The following is a 15,198-nucleotide window of genomic DNA, read 5'->3' as shown; positions in this document are numbered from 1 at the left end:
TTAAAGGGAAAACGTGTTGCTCTTGGCAAACAGATAAACCTGGTTTTCATTGAACAGACCTCAAGATGGACAGCCTCGGCCATACGTGCTCGCAAGCATCGTGTTTGCATTTTGGACTCTTCCTCTTGAATACAGGGTAAGAAAAAATCCTCAGGATGACCTCATTTTTACCAGCTCCACTGAGTTGGTCCCTATGCAGGTATGGGTCTGTTCAACATCAACTTCTTCCAAACCAGAGACACCCCAAAGCTGTGACAGCCGAGGTGAAGGCTCCCTCCCTCATCACCGAATCTCCCTCCTGCACTGCTTCAGAAACGTGCCTGGAGGAGCAGCAAGCAGGCAGCCCTGGAGGGAAGGTTTTGGAGCCAGTGAGGAACGACTGGTGGCATTTCACACCTGCAGCAGCAGTCATGCAAATTCTGCCGGGGGAGAGCATTTAGAGATGGGATTTGTTACCAACAGCAGCAGAGCTGGCAGGTCCAGTTTCACTAGGAACAAACTGGGTCCTCCACCCTGGGCCTCATCACCCAGCACACGAACAAGGGCTCGCTGAGTCACTGGCCATGGCTGCTGTTTCCACGCACACATTAGATACAGATCAAGCTGTGTAATGCTTCTCTTCTGGACAAAGCATGTAAATTATCAGAGTACTTCCACTCTCTCCACATCGAGTATCAGCAGCAGGTATGCCTCACCTCTCTGAGGGAGAAATGCGGAGCATCTTCCAATCCTAAAGCGCTCCGAAGCAGCGAAATGCCTCCAGCACCTCCAGTAAAGCTGTATCACCACTGCTCCCAGTGCCCACAGCCACTCTGGAGATGCATGGAAAGACTTGAGATCAGTGGGGTAAGACTCTGCCTCTTGATCTCCACAAAATGTTATGTAAATTGGTGGGGCAACATAAATACTTAAGGGAGTGTAAGAGGAGAGAACAATGGAAACTGCTAATCAATAATAAAAGTAAAATTGAATAAAACCCATAGAGAGAACTCTTCACAAGCTTATTCATGCCTAAAGTGCAATTGTAATGGAGCGCCACTGATAAAAGCAGAATAAATTGGTCAGAGGATAAAAAAAGCAACCAGGGAAAATTTTAGTTCACCTATAATTAAGTATATAAAGACTAGAAAGAAATTAATGACTCTTGCAAATACACAACTGTTACTGAGATGAGAACTACTCACTGGATGAGACATACCTGGACAATACAGCTAATTAGTCACTGGGACCGTTTATAGGAGGGTTGTGATGGCCTCTCCTGTTGTCATTGATTTTCAAGTTTTCAAGATTTTCAAGGACATCTTTCTTCAAGCCTTAAGGCTGTGGAAAATGAACTCGAGAGTACCAGAGCTGGATGCATCCACGAGGAAGACCTGATGTTGCAAGGGCTGACCCCTGAACTGAGTAACTCCATGGAAGAAGAGGACAGTGCTCAGATCAGACCTGCTACCATGGAGCAGAGCATAAGATGGAGGTCTCCAGATGCAGATTCCTCACAAAAGTGGCCTTGATCCATTGCCACGACTGATGAGGTTAGCATAAATCCTTAAATCAGACAGGAAATGAGGCAGTGTCAATACAGCACAACAGCCCCAGAAACAGACAAAGGAACAAACTCTTAATAGAGCATCAGGTGGTGGAAAGTGTGAGAAGTCAGAGAAGTCACGCAGACAAATTAACTGGAAAATGGCAGAAGACTGATGAATATTTGGCTCCAAAACAGCCATCAGCTTCCCTGGGATGTTCCCAGAATGAAACTGTAGAATGAGCCATAAATAGTCTGAAGTGCATCTTGCTCCTTTACCCCAAAGGCAGAAGAGCCACCCTGGGGGAGCTCAGAGGTAGGGAAAAGCAAATGCCTAAAGTCCAACCCTCACTGAGTCACAGGAATAACTCATTCCAAAGCAATCTACAGAGGACCACTATAAGCTGGGGAAAAGCATTCAGGAAGCCTTCAAGGCATGTGACACGTCTCAATTTCTTTCCTGCCAGCTTTTATTTCATTTACAATTAAAGTATCAGAGATGCCAGCTATCCTTTCCCCTGCTGGGGACCTCCAAGGATACACCCAACAACTCCTCTCGAGCAACTAATTCACTACCAAGGCTTCCTAAACCTTACCACATTGTCTAGTTATTGGCATTGGACAAGAGTTTTGTTTAGAAAGTCTTCCCTCCTTTCCCCACTGCAAATATTCGCTTTCTGAGCACTTGCAATTCCTCCATTCCCTAAGTCTCATTTCATTGAGGTTTAAGGTCACAAAGTACAGATTTCCTCATTTCTATTTCCCCCAAAGCTGGAGTGATTTGGGTTTGCTACAGGGCAAACTCCTGAGCCTACAGAAAATAAACACACAGTACACTTCTGTTATCCTGAAATGCTGAGCAATAAAATATCAGTAAATAAATACACACATAGAAACTTGCTTTAGGTCAGACTATGTCATGCTGCTTGGTTTACTACAATTAGAAAAAAATATTTTTTTTTTTAAAAAAAAAAAAAAAAAAGAAAACAGGAGTCCTGCACCCAGAAAACTGTATTGACAAAGGCAGAAAAAGTCTCTACATTTCCATTTCCTTTCAAAATTCAGTACAGCAACTTCTTGCAAAACAGGAACATTGCTTTAGCATAGATCCAACTGGACTTTGAACCAGACCCTAAATTCTGTGAGCAATTTTATTTTGCATTTGGTGGATAAATATTGATCTTTATCAACCCCCTCCCCCCTGACAAAAGCTCCTTTTGCCAAGCCGGAGGAGCATTAGCATGGCAAGGTCAGCACTACATTTCCCTGTGTGCTGCAAAACTAAGGAGAACACAAGAGAACTAAAATAACCATTTTGTTTAAGGGAAAAAAATCCTCCCTAGTGTTGGTGCAGAGGTGTCCCAAGGCACTGGGAATTTGTCTGTGCCATCAGCCACGTGGTAACACCCAATGTGGGAATGGGAAAAGCTGCTGCCCTACCCTTGAGGTGCCAGCTGGAGATGTCCTAGAAGAGCGTTCCAGCCAGCAGAAGTTTGAGACAGGATATCATTAGGGCCGAGTTATGGCATGCGGTCTTAATGCCAGCACTCCTCTCTAGCTCGCTGTGCTCTTTTCTCTCCCCGTCTTTGTTTTCCTCCCATATCATGAGGGAGCAGCCAAGCCCTCCCCATTGCACATGCTCTGGCTCCCCTGGAGCTCTTCCGTGCACCTGCGCCGGCCCACAGCCATTCTTTTTTCAAGCTCATGACTGCAGCCAAGGACTCACCAGCTGCCTTCAGAGGGGTTAACACTTCCCTCGCCCCACAGAAGGCTTCTCTACGGATTTGGGTGAGGCTAGGTTTTGCAAACCAGAACCTGAGTGAGTGTCCACCATCGCCCTGGAACCAATTAAAATGCTCTGGTCTTACTTATCTACTGATGGATCCCACTAAAATGTGTCCTGTTCATCAGTGTCTGTTCTAGTCTTCTACTGCACACCTCAGTACTCCATGTGATTGCATTTTATCCCATTTTGGATCTCGTCACCCCTCCAGATCACTTACCCTGAAGAGTTTTCCTGAACTTTCTCTTTCCATGACAACAATCCCAATTCAGTGCAGTCAAGCAGTCAAGTCCTTCACACCTACTGTTTGCACCAGGGCCATCACTGCAAACGCACTGCCAGGCCCACTTGAAGTCTTATCCCTGCGGTCCCCTACAGCCAGCAGCCCTGCAGCCAAGCCCCACCACCCCGTCACAAGCTTCTGTCAACTCCCTTACCCACCACTTTCCAAACTGACTTCCACTGGCTCCATTTTAAGGACTATCGCATGCACATTTGTACCTACTGCTCTCCCAGAGAGCACTCTGGCCTGACACATTGCAAGGCTTTATCTTTAAATGAAAAATCAGTTACTGAAGTATTAGCTCAGCCTGGCACGATCTGCCACTGTTTAGATCCCAGGGCACTCCATCTGCTCAGCACTTACCTTCAAGTCCTTCATTACGCTTTCTTCCAGATCTGTTACAAGATCAGTCATCCATTACTCTGTCTGATTAACAGCTCTATAGTTGTTTGACTCACTCCCCCACCTTTGGGGAGCCTAAATACTGGGTCCTTGTCTGCTACTTACACCGTGACCTACGAATCTGTACGCATGACAGAGCAAATTTTTTTGTATCCGTCCCTTTATAAAGTTCCTGGCCTCGGCTCTCCTACCCATTTCAATCAAGCTAGCCCTTTGATTTCTGTTTTTCCCATCAGTTTTCAAGGTTTCAATGTCCTCATACCCTCCGACTGTACTGAAAACTGAGGCAGTGGTTGGTTCATGTTGGAGCCATACCCAGATCATCTTTAATCTCCAGTTGGTCTTCACTGCACAGCAGATTCAAGTCTTTTTTATTTATATAGCTGAGAAACCTGTTGCTATTTGTTTTAAATTCCTTTGCCAGGCCTAACGCAGCTTGACTTTTGGCAATTCTCATTTTATCCCTACCCCTCCTGACCTCTAAGACATTGCTTTTTCGCCGATTAGTGTTTTTTTCCATTCCTTACAGACTGCTCAGTCCCAACTATCCTTTTTAAGGTGGCTATTTACTAGCCTCAGCCTGGAGCCCTTTCCTACCAAGTTGTCCCCTTTTGCTTGGGATCCCTGGTCCAGAGAGTTTCCACACCTCTGAACTACAGGAAGGCTCTGCATCCTCCACACTCAAGTTCCCATGCTTCCCTGCCCAGATGACTTCACCAGCCAGATTTTTTCATTTTTCAAAGTTTGCCCTTTCACAGACAAGTATCCTAGTTCCAGACCTACTTTTGTTTAGGCTTCCATTTAATTTAAAAAGGAATCCATTTTATGAGCACCAAGTCCAAGATTCCTCTGTACAACAAGGCCCTTCTGTAACATCAACACCAGTTACCAAAACAAAACCTAAAATAGCACCTCCATTTGCTGGTGCTGTTACTATTTAATGAAAAAATCCAGGCTATTACATCCAGGAATATCTGTTTTACCTTATTAATACAATGTGTTCGCCAATGTGTATTCCTAGATATAAAGATACATACCTAAGCTCCCACAGCAATATTATTTTGGAAACATTTATCTTTCTAGTAACGTTACAGAGATCTATCCATACCACCTCTGCTGTGCCTCATTTCACAGGCTGCAGCTCTTTATCTGTCCTCCCATGGCTATTTCCCAAGGTGCGTAAATGAACTGCCATCTCCTTAGGTATTTTGTGAATACCTCCAAGTGGTCCTATCACCAGGATGTTCCTCCAAAAACAGTCAGGCCGTCATGGGCACAGTTTTTACCAGTTCAGACCACAGACCCACTTAGCCTGGTCTCCCACAGCGGCCCAGAGTGGATGCTGATGGAAGACTACGAGCAGGGCTGCATGCAACGCTTGCATTGCATGTCTTTAGACTGCTATGGCCAGGACCACACTTCCAGTCCACATGGTCTAAATGCTGCTGCTGCTAGCTCTAGGGCCCCGGACTCCTCATCACAGACACCCAGGCCCTGCTCCTTTCTGAGGATAGCATTAAATGAGGGGGAGAAAAAAAGTCACACACGACCACACAATCACCACCACAAAAGCTCTTCGCTGCAAATCATTAGGTAATTTACATCTTTACTACTTGTGTCCCTGTCTTCAATCTGTTTGAGCAAAAGTCAGGCAAGTTGTGAGGGGCTGTGAATGGATTTGTCATGGAAGTCACAAGCTCTGGTGTGTTTCTTCACCAAAACTAACGTTACACACAAAAAAATGCAAAATGCAAATGAAAGGATGAATTAGTCTATGAATTCATGTAGACAAGACATTCCCAGTGCCCACTTTGTTACTGATGACAAGACCAAAGAGCTTTGCTTTCCGTACTGCCTTTGTTTCTGCTCCCATTCCACTGTTTTTGTGTGCTGTGTTTCACAGTAAAGTCCTTGGAAGCAGCTAACACGGCTCCAGCCACAGTCTGCTGAAGGTAGTTTACACTGATGCAATATGGCTGCAGGGGAGTCAGCCTGAACATCCTGACATCATGAAGGTCCCATAAATAGTTTTGGGGCCAAGTTCACAAGCTGGGACTCAAGAGAACTGGATTCAAGCCCTCCTGTCTTGCCCTCCCCCCCATGAGACCTTGAGGAAGCCACTTTATCCCACAATAAATTAAAAAAAAAAGGATCATAAAATTCCCATCTTTGACAGAATGACTGCTAAGATCAAGCAGATACAACAAAGTCCTTGTAACTATGGCAAGGACAGCCACATAGCCACACCAGATATTTAGCTTCAAGTCCCTTACTCTGATACTGTGCTTTTTAGTACCATATAAATAATTCCTTTTATTTTTTCTGGCCTCTTATCTCCAAACATACAGGTTGGATAAAAAGGGAAAAAAAAAAAGGGGGGGGGGGGGGGTTCTTTCTCTCATCAACCCTGCAAAGGCTGAAGCTGCTTTGTGAAACCTGAGAGGAAAAGAACTGTGGCAATTACCTCACCTGCCTCACTCCGAGGATTGCCTCTTCACAAGAAGCCTCACACACTGCAGCTGCCCAAACCGAGACAACCCCAGGCATTAACACTGAGTTGCGTGTCTGACTTGCTTTTTATCTGAGGCAATGCAGATTAAGCAAAGCTGACCCCATGCAAAACCCCCGGAGAGGCAGCTGCCTCTGCCCACCTGCAGCAAACACACCTCACGGCATCACCTCATTACCTGCTGAAGAATTGTTCTTGCTTGGCACCAGGTACTGTGATTACTGAATGTGGATGAGGTTAGACACTCCTCAAACTCAGGACTTTCAGGAAAAATTTGGGTGCGCCTTTTCCTCCCATGCAATAACATTCAGCAATTTTGCAAAAAGTGATTTGCATTTTCCCAACCCAGTCGTTTCTCATATCAAAGAGGTGTACGTGCCAAAACGTACGTGAGCCTAGGCACATAAGAGGTAACAGTAGTCTCCAACTTGCCCTTAAGAGAAGTCAGGCAATAATCAGCTCTTTACACTCACAGGGAGAAAGTTGCTCCCAGGTGGTGAGCAGCTTCAGAGACAGAGGTTTGGTCCTGCAAGAACCTTAAGACCCTAGGAGTGAAGGTCAAACTCCACCTCCTAGAAGCAATAAATCTCATTCTACCTCTGAGTCAGGTGAGCCAGTCAAATACTGTTATCATCACTGAAGATGACCGCTTTGACCTGAGGTCCCCTCAGGACAACGGGGTCCCAGTGTATAATTTGCTGAACAAACCCATTTAGAGATAATCTTGTCTTCCAAAGCCTTCTTCATCAAAGAAGAAAAACAGTCAGGCCTCTAGGGATACACAGCTCTGCCCTTATCTCATTGCCTCATGGCTGGATTAGCTAATACGGATCTTCAGGTTCAGGTCCTGAAACTGGCCTCCTCAAGTCCACCTGCTCCTGCCAAACCCCCAGGGGCCCGGCTGACTCAAGGGCCATGTTATGAAAAAGGCCTCCAGCTCAGAGCCTTCGCTCTCCTCGAATGCACCAAGATTTCAAAGCACTCTGAAAACAACATTGTGCTGTCTCGGTGCTTACAATAGAGCAGACAGGCAAGCTGGAGCAACCGAGGGTCATCTGTTCAAGATCATGCAGGCGTCGGTGGCTGCGCTAGGAATCGAGTCCCGTGCTCCTGACTCCAGCCCTTGTTTTTTCCACAATGGATAGCGTAATCCCAGGGTGAGGCAACTTGACTTGCACAAGCCTGGACTGGCTGCTCCTCTCAGCGTAAGGAATGCTCTTGCCTGCTCTCCATTGTATGGTCTCGATGGCCATGGGTTTGGAAGGAGGACAAGGCAGAGACGAAGGAACAATACAGCGGTATAGAAAGGCAGCCGGGTTGTTCATGTTGCCCTATCTCCTCAGCTGGTTACAATCTCTTCCACAAAATGAAATAACAAGAAGATGACTAATGACTGGAAGATGAGTGTCTTGCTGAAGCAATGCAGCAGGGCAAAGGACTCATGCCAAGGGCAATGGAGAATCTTATTTCATTGCTTCCATTAAGATAGCAGCCATCCACCTACCTCACTAGATCCATCATGCCTTCAAGAGGCCACTGCAATGAAAAATAACCCTCAGCTTCCACTGAAGGCACTGATTAATGCCCCCAAATCACCTTAGTTGCTCTGAACTCCTTTTCCTTTAATGAGCTCGGCTAGGTCTATGCTATTCCACCACAGCTGTTCACAAGCACCTATCAGAGATCTCAAGTGCCCAGGGAAAAGAGCATGAACAGGATCAGCCAGGAAATCCCCAGATGGCCTACGGGGAGGGAAAAAAAAGGTTGCAACCACATGATGCAATCCCTTGAACTTAAGTAAACCTGTCCTAACCAGTTCTCATCCAGCCTAATTTCTTCCCAGGGCAAATGAATTTCTTCCTGGGACAGCTGTTTGTTCACGTACAGATGTCCAGAGGCAGCTACCTTTGTTTCTATTGCCTTGTCTCCACCACTTAAGCTGCAACTTCAGTAATATCTAAACTTATTTCACTCCCTGTTTTGAGCAACAGCAGCTCTCATTTCAGTTAAGGACACTTTCCCCTCTTCCCTGTTTTCTTCGATTCCCCCCACGTTTTCACATCTGGGAGCAAGCCTTCACGTTCCCTTTCCCAGGAACAAGGGTAATTTGTGACCCTGTCCTTCCTTCTGCTCTCATGGCAAATAAGCACCAGCCCAAATCCATTGCACACTGATGATTCCCACCTGGAAGACCCTCCAGGAACTAGAGAAGTTTCTTTACCACCTTCCTCTGAACATGAGGGTTGTGCCGAGCTGCATGACCAACAAGTGCCCGAAGAAAGGAACTGGACTCAGGCATCAGCAACAGCTCTCAGAAGAGGAAAGAAAAGGTTTGAGAAGGCAGAAAGGAACAATTACATTAAAATGTCCAGATCTTTCCCAGAATACTCAAAGGGGCATAAAAAAAAGCCAGTTTTGGCAGCTCCCCTGCCCAAAATGACAATGTACTGGTGTGTCCTCCAGAGAGCAGAACCAAGGAGGCCAGCAGTCCAGGGGGCTGGCACAGAGGAATGCTTCCCATGCAGCCCTTTGACGTCAAATTCAAAGTATTAAAAGGGTCTCGTCTCTGCCAATTTTCACAAAATGAACAACAAATAGTTCAACTGGCTTCAAAGATTATTACACCGGGCATGCAATGGAATGACTGAAACATGGGGAATGTCACCACTTGTTTGTTTAAAAACCAGGCTGAAAAAACATGGCTATTTTTGTTTTTTAGGAGACCTGACTCCCACAGTCGGTCTAGAAAGACTGGTAAGAAATTATACCTTTACTTACCACCAAATCTTTAATTCCTGAGCATTATCCAACCTGGCACAGAGGAGATCAGAGTCAAGGTGGGGCTGGAAAAACTCCTTTTTCTGAGCAGCATCCATGTGCCACTGTGGCTGGACAAGGCAGAGAAATAAAAACTATTTTCCAAGTCCAACCGATAGCATGAGACAAGCCAATGAGTCTCCAGTGAAGGTCTCCCATCTAAGAGACCTAACATCCAGAGGAAATGGGATTTGTGCTATCCCATTTATGTTATTTGTGGTCCACACAACTCCGCTTCCAATCCCCCACTTTAGTTCCTCGCCCTCACCGTTGACAGCGTGACCTTCAGGAGGGGAGCAGAGATGGTGCTCACCCAGGAATGAGCTCCAGAGAGCCCTGAAGGCAGACATCCCTGCAACAGGAGTCATCTCTCACAGCTAGAAATGCTGACTAATTAGAAACATCTTTAAATCCCCAACTGGGGAGATGCCTGAAAAAAGCCAAAACATAATAATAATAATGATGATGATATTTGTAACTGCTGTTACTTGTTATCTTCTCAAGACGTTGACAGCAGCTCTTAGCAAGCATACACCAGTGAATAGCTTACATGCACTAATTCTCTCTTAAAAAGCACACATTTAACCCTCAAAGAGCACTTTTCCATCCCACGTGAGACCTTAGGGATTGCCAAAATGATTTAAAATCTCAGCAAACAAGAGCTCTTGGAGGTGATAATCAAACCTCTCTTGCCCACATGTGACTCATAAGGTCTGTGTTTCTCATGCTCTACAGTTTCCAGCTGGGACCCATCAGCAAGCTATCGATTGCCCCTTATATACAGATGAGCAGGTAATTAGTAAAATGACCTAATTAATATTAATGCTCCAGAGTGACAGATCTAACAAAGCTTGACTTTTCAGGGTTTTCTGTTTTGTTTTTCCTAGTGTAGCTCTTTCCTGAGACTGTGCTCAAGAGATTGTTGGTTCTCTGATATCTGATACCTGCTAAGTTTTGGCTACAACCCATCAGGAGACACGTACGAGGTGAAGTCCCACCACCCAGCAACTGCTTTCATAAAAGCTGTAAGAAACCAGTATCTTAGAGCTCGATCCCTCCAGTGAATGTTCTGGTTCAAAAGTTTTCAGGGTAGCCATAGAGACGGGGATAATCCACACGTGCCCGCACACAAGGCTCATTTGGAAGAAAGCCAGGCTCAAAACGGGACAGCCAGTACGCTGCTTTAAAACAAGAAATAGAAGTCTTTGCTGAGTACAAGAGCTAAACAATGATCACGTTTACACTTCATTGCTCAGATGCCCTTCTTATAGATTTAAAACAGCATGGCAGAACAGAGACATTCATAGGGAAGGATTTGCTCTTCAACTGTAATCAGACACTGAGTGCTCAGGATGCACAAAGTGTGCGTGCATGTGACAGCGAGCAGAGAGCATGGGATCAAAAACACGAAACTTGGGGATTTTAAGGGGTGGGGGAGAGGCAAAGAACAGGCACAGTGCACCCTGCTCTGCAAAACTCCCACACACAACAGCAGGGCAACCACAAGTACTGCCCTGGGGAAGCAGAAAGGCAGCCGCTCACCTCACAAAGCCTGGGGACAAGGCTTGCTCACTGCCTGCACCCAGCCGCAGCAATAGCGAGGAGATGTTGTCCCGGCACAGGCAGATGCTGATGGGGCAGCATCCTGGGGAAGGGGCAGAGATCAACAGCCCAGCACACAGGAATGTTTTTGTTTTGATTTGTTTTAACCCCAAACACCACCCAGGGGCTGGCTCCCCTCTCCAGGATCCCAGCACCTCTCATGTGCAGGAAGTCCAGGGACAAGGCTGGATCGAGCAGCAGGAATTAAGGTTGAACTGACTTGGGGGGGGAAGCTTTAGGACCCAAATTAAATACAGCAGGTCAGCGAGACCCTGCCACTGGCTGGGGTATGGGCTAACTCAGCACAAAGGAGGAATTCAGGTGCACCTTCTCCAGGTGAGACATCGCCTGACTCCAACCTTGTTTGCAAGGAGCAGTATTTGCCCCTGTGATGTGTCACCCAGGAGACCAAACTAGTTCACAACTCAAGTACTCTTGCAAGATTTGTTCTCCTCGGGTCAGAACAATTTAAGGAACATTGTCAAGGCTTACATACCTAAGAAAAACACATCCCATCCCCAGCCCAAACCCCTCAAAAACGAGCAAGAAAGGAAAAAGCTGCGTCAGGCTGGAGGACACAGCACAGGGATGCAGGCACCAGCACGTCCACAGCCCCAGGGAGGGGCAGGGGCTGAACCGCTGCCCAGGGCTGCTGCTCAGCAGCTGGGGCTCGAGCACTTGTTGCAGCAGGAGGAATTAGTAAGAGGCATGGGGAAAGGTGGGGGTGTCAGATTCAAGGCCCATGCTGCTACAAAGAGCAGCAAAAGCAGTCAGGGGTAAGGGCTAGCTGGCTTTCTTCTGTTTTCTTTATTTTTTTTTAGTTCAGACTCCTGACCACAGCGCCAGGAAATGTGCACCCCATCTGAGGTCTCCATGTGCCACCACCTTGGCCCATCTCCAAAGATGGAACACCCTGAAAACAAGAAAGACAAGCCAAATTTTATTATTTTCCCTCCTTGAGCTTTTAGGGAGTCAGAAAAAAAAAAAAAAAAAAACAATTCCATGAATGGTAACAGCCAGCTTTATTATCTACCATTCCCTCCACTGATTCTTGCAAAGTACTGAATGGGAGGAGCAGGATGAAAAATCCCTGTTGCCCCATCCCCTGGCAGTTCAGCTGTTTGCATCACCACCATGAATCAGCCTGCGTGCGTGTGGGCACTGCCCATGCTGACGGGCATCGCCTGCAGCTCAGACCCTGCTCTCCTCTTGGAGGAGCACAAGGAGGGATGATGGCCATCAGGTGCTCCCGCAGCAGCACAGCGTGGCCAGGAGAAATCATTTTTTCCAGGACAATACTGCAGCAGTGCAAGCAAACCACTCCATCCGGCGTCTGAAACCGAGTAAGATAAAACACCGAGCTCAGCCCATCGGAGCCAGTATTACTGCAGCAAAGGTCCTGAGCTTTCCCCAGTACCTCTGCTCTGCAACCACATTCAGGTTACGACTCCAAAGGACCACAGACCTCAGCCTTTGAGGTTTCCTCCTGCAAGGAATGCAAACAGCTGAGAAATGCTAGCGGCTTTCCCACACGGATCCACAGAGGGAAGCTGAGACACCAGGCAACCGCAGCCTTTCAGGAAAGAATTCGTGCTGAAAAATGATGGCTCTCCCTCCTGGCGGGGGTAACCTTACACTGGGAGGGACTCTCGACCTGCATCCGCACCGCAGGCACTTGCTCCAAGCAGAGTTCCCAGTGCATGAGGGCTGCCGGATGGGGACTGTACATACGTGTTAGGGCTTTTTCTAATGCACATCAGTCAGTGGAGGGACCCAGCAGGAGCCTGGTTGGGCTGGTGGACAAAGTGGGGGTAGGGGAAAAACTGTGACAAATTGAAAATTCAACATGGATTGTGTAACTGCCTGAATAATTCCTCTCGAGCCAAAAGGGATTCCTGTAAAAGAGGTAGTTTGCTGCAGTCCCTCGGCCCTGTTTAATGAAAGGACCCCCAGACAGGTTTGGTTGGATTTTTTTTCTCCTTAAAAATGACCTCCTTATAGCCCTGTTGCAATCTGTAGGATGCAACTGAGCTTCCATACTTCAGTTCCCACAGCTCTCCCCTGCCAAACGGGTGACACTGGAGACAGATTCCCCCACGCTGGCTGGGTGAGGAATTTGTTCAAAACAGCATAGACGCTCATTCCCTTCTGCTGGAGGCAAATTAATGAAAACAATGCAAGATATTCATAGGGGAGGAGGGAAAATCTGCTGACAAATATTTTCTCTAAACATGAAGCGAGATTTATTAGAATGTGGGATCATCTCCCAGCAAGAAAGAAAAATTGGTGAAATGAAGGGAAAAGCAGGGGAAAGAGTCACAGCAGCAAGATCGACTCAAGTTACGGAGTGGCATTCACAAAACCAGGGGAAGCCTCAAGCTATAGGAAGCAAACCTGGAACAGCAGTGCACAGGAGGGTCTCTGTGGAGGGTCAGTGCACAGGAGGGTCACCGTGCAGTACCAACAGCCACCCCAAACCCTGACAATGTTCTGACAGCATCCTCCCAGGGACAGACCAAAAAACATCTTCCTCAAGGGCAGCAAATCCCCAGGGGGGTCCAGGGGGAGCCTGAGCATTTCACCTGGTTGGAGAAGGAAATCAGGAGGTGTGAGAGGAAGGGGGTGGGGGCCATCCCCAAACTTTTTTTTGGTGCAGCAAGTATGTTGTTTCCCAAAAGGACAGCCAGCCATGGCAGAAATAGTGCAGCTCATCTTGGTCACCAGCACCTGTATGGATGTTCTGATGTCTCTTATGGTAGTTGAGCCCACACTGCAGCCTGTCCCTCCAAGCAGGCACTAACAGGGCCTCTCTCCTCTACCTGATCAGGGACTCCCACCAAACTTTCAGGGAGGAAGTGATCAGACCTCAGCACCACCCCACTGGCACAGAGCTGGTCAATGGATTCAAAAGCTTTGCCGAAATCAGGCTGACAAAATGTGTTCTCTTCAGTGGGATCTTTAGGAGATAAGCCCACTGAGTTTGGAGCTCCTTGAATTCCACATCACACCGTTTGCCTAAAATACAGATTCCCAGCTCCCTGCCAAGCCCTCTGAACCTGTTGGCCTTGAGGCCAGGTCCACAGACTACTCTGAAAGTCCTTCCCCTGTCCTGGACAGCCCCAGCTTCTCTTCCTTGCCCCATAACTCCAACCCCACAACTGCTTATTTTCTACCTTCACTCCTGCCCCAGTTCCCCTTCCTCCCTTTTCTTGCTTCCCACACGAACACCATGAACACTCCCCTCCTGGCCAACCTCTGACCCCATTTGGTTCAGGAGGGCACAGATACCTACCCTGAGCTCCACAAGTAGATACGAGGACCAGAAGATGGGATGGCAGGTCAGGCAGTTTGGAGACTACTGCCCATGGGGAAGGTGGGTGGGCTCCCAATTCATTGTCCCTGCTTGTGTTCCTGTTTAGGGGAACGGACACCTGAAGGCAGCTCAGGACCATCTCCTTCCCACAGCCCAATCCCCAGCACAAGCGCTGACTCAGGCGTGAGCAACACCCGCGCGATGGCATTGCCTGCCCTGAGCACCCAGACAGCCCTCAGCATCAGCCGAGAACGTGCTCTGCCCCAGTGAATCACACACCAGCCCCGGCAAGTCCTTTCATGACCCATCAGTCACCAGAGGGGAAAAAAATTACAGGCACACAAAGTAATTAGAGGTGTAACCCTCTCCCCTCCCTCTGTGCAGGCTTAATGCTCCCTTTGTCCAGGCATGTTTGCCTTGCTAAGTCGTGCCTCGGGACAGCTTTCTTGACAGAAAACAAAGGTTAATTAAAAAAAGCACAAAGAAATCCCTCATTAAAATGGCCACCCTCTCAGCATGGCTCTCTACCCAGCTTGGTCCTTCCTGGAAGCTGAGCACTGACCCATGGCCATCACCGCTGCGAGAACGCCAAATTACACGCAGCCAGCTCGGGGCTGACTCCGGCGATGGAAGTCAGGTAGGGGAGCAGACCTGAGGTGCAGCAAGGTGCCAAGCCCGTGGTGGTTACCTGCCCCAAGGACCGAGATCCCAGCCTCACTGACTGTTCATCTTCCCTCTAATTAAAGCCTCAGTGGCACACATCACCTGTGACCTACTGCGACTCTGCCACCGACAGCTCTTGGGACAAGCAAAGACACTCTGCTCCCATCCCGCCGCACCTAAGTGGCTGAAACCACAGCAAACCTGGCTTCCAAGTGCTTCACCTCCACGATGGAGGTCTGTTACAGCACAGACTTGTTGAACACAGGTAAAGCCTGCTTCAGACCTGCTGTCTGCAAGTGCA

General features: G+C 47.7%; 1 protein-coding gene across 4 annotated transcripts in view; it reads right to left on the bottom strand.

Annotated features, from left to right (window-relative positions):
• The window catches only part of IGFBP2 (insulin like growth factor binding protein 2), an 82,066-nt gene that overhangs the window by 19,335 nt on the left and 47,533 nt on the right, over positions 1-15,198 (bottom strand). The window contains exon 1 of one of the 4 annotated variants that reach the window (XM_035331140.1): positions 9,633-9,702. The exons of 2 other annotated variants lie outside the window; for them this stretch is intronic. In XM_035331140.1, the coding sequence (XP_035187031.1) occupies positions 9,633-9,687 (55 nt within the window). In that variant the 5' untranslated portion in view covers positions 9,688-9,702. Of the gene's footprint in view, positions 1-1,443; positions 1,532-9,632; positions 9,703-15,198 lie in introns of those variants that run through there. One more of the 4 variants, XM_035331137.1, reaches the window with a different exon arrangement.

This window comes from Oxyura jamaicensis, chromosome 7, assembly GCF_011077185.1.
Source record: "Oxyura jamaicensis isolate SHBP4307 breed ruddy duck chromosome 7, BPBGC_Ojam_1.0, whole genome shotgun sequence".
NCBI lineage: Eukaryota > Metazoa > Chordata > Aves > Anseriformes > Anatidae > Oxyura > Oxyura jamaicensis.
The sequence above is the reverse complement of the archived record's forward strand: the minus strand, read 5'-3'. Positions and strand labels throughout refer to the sequence as shown.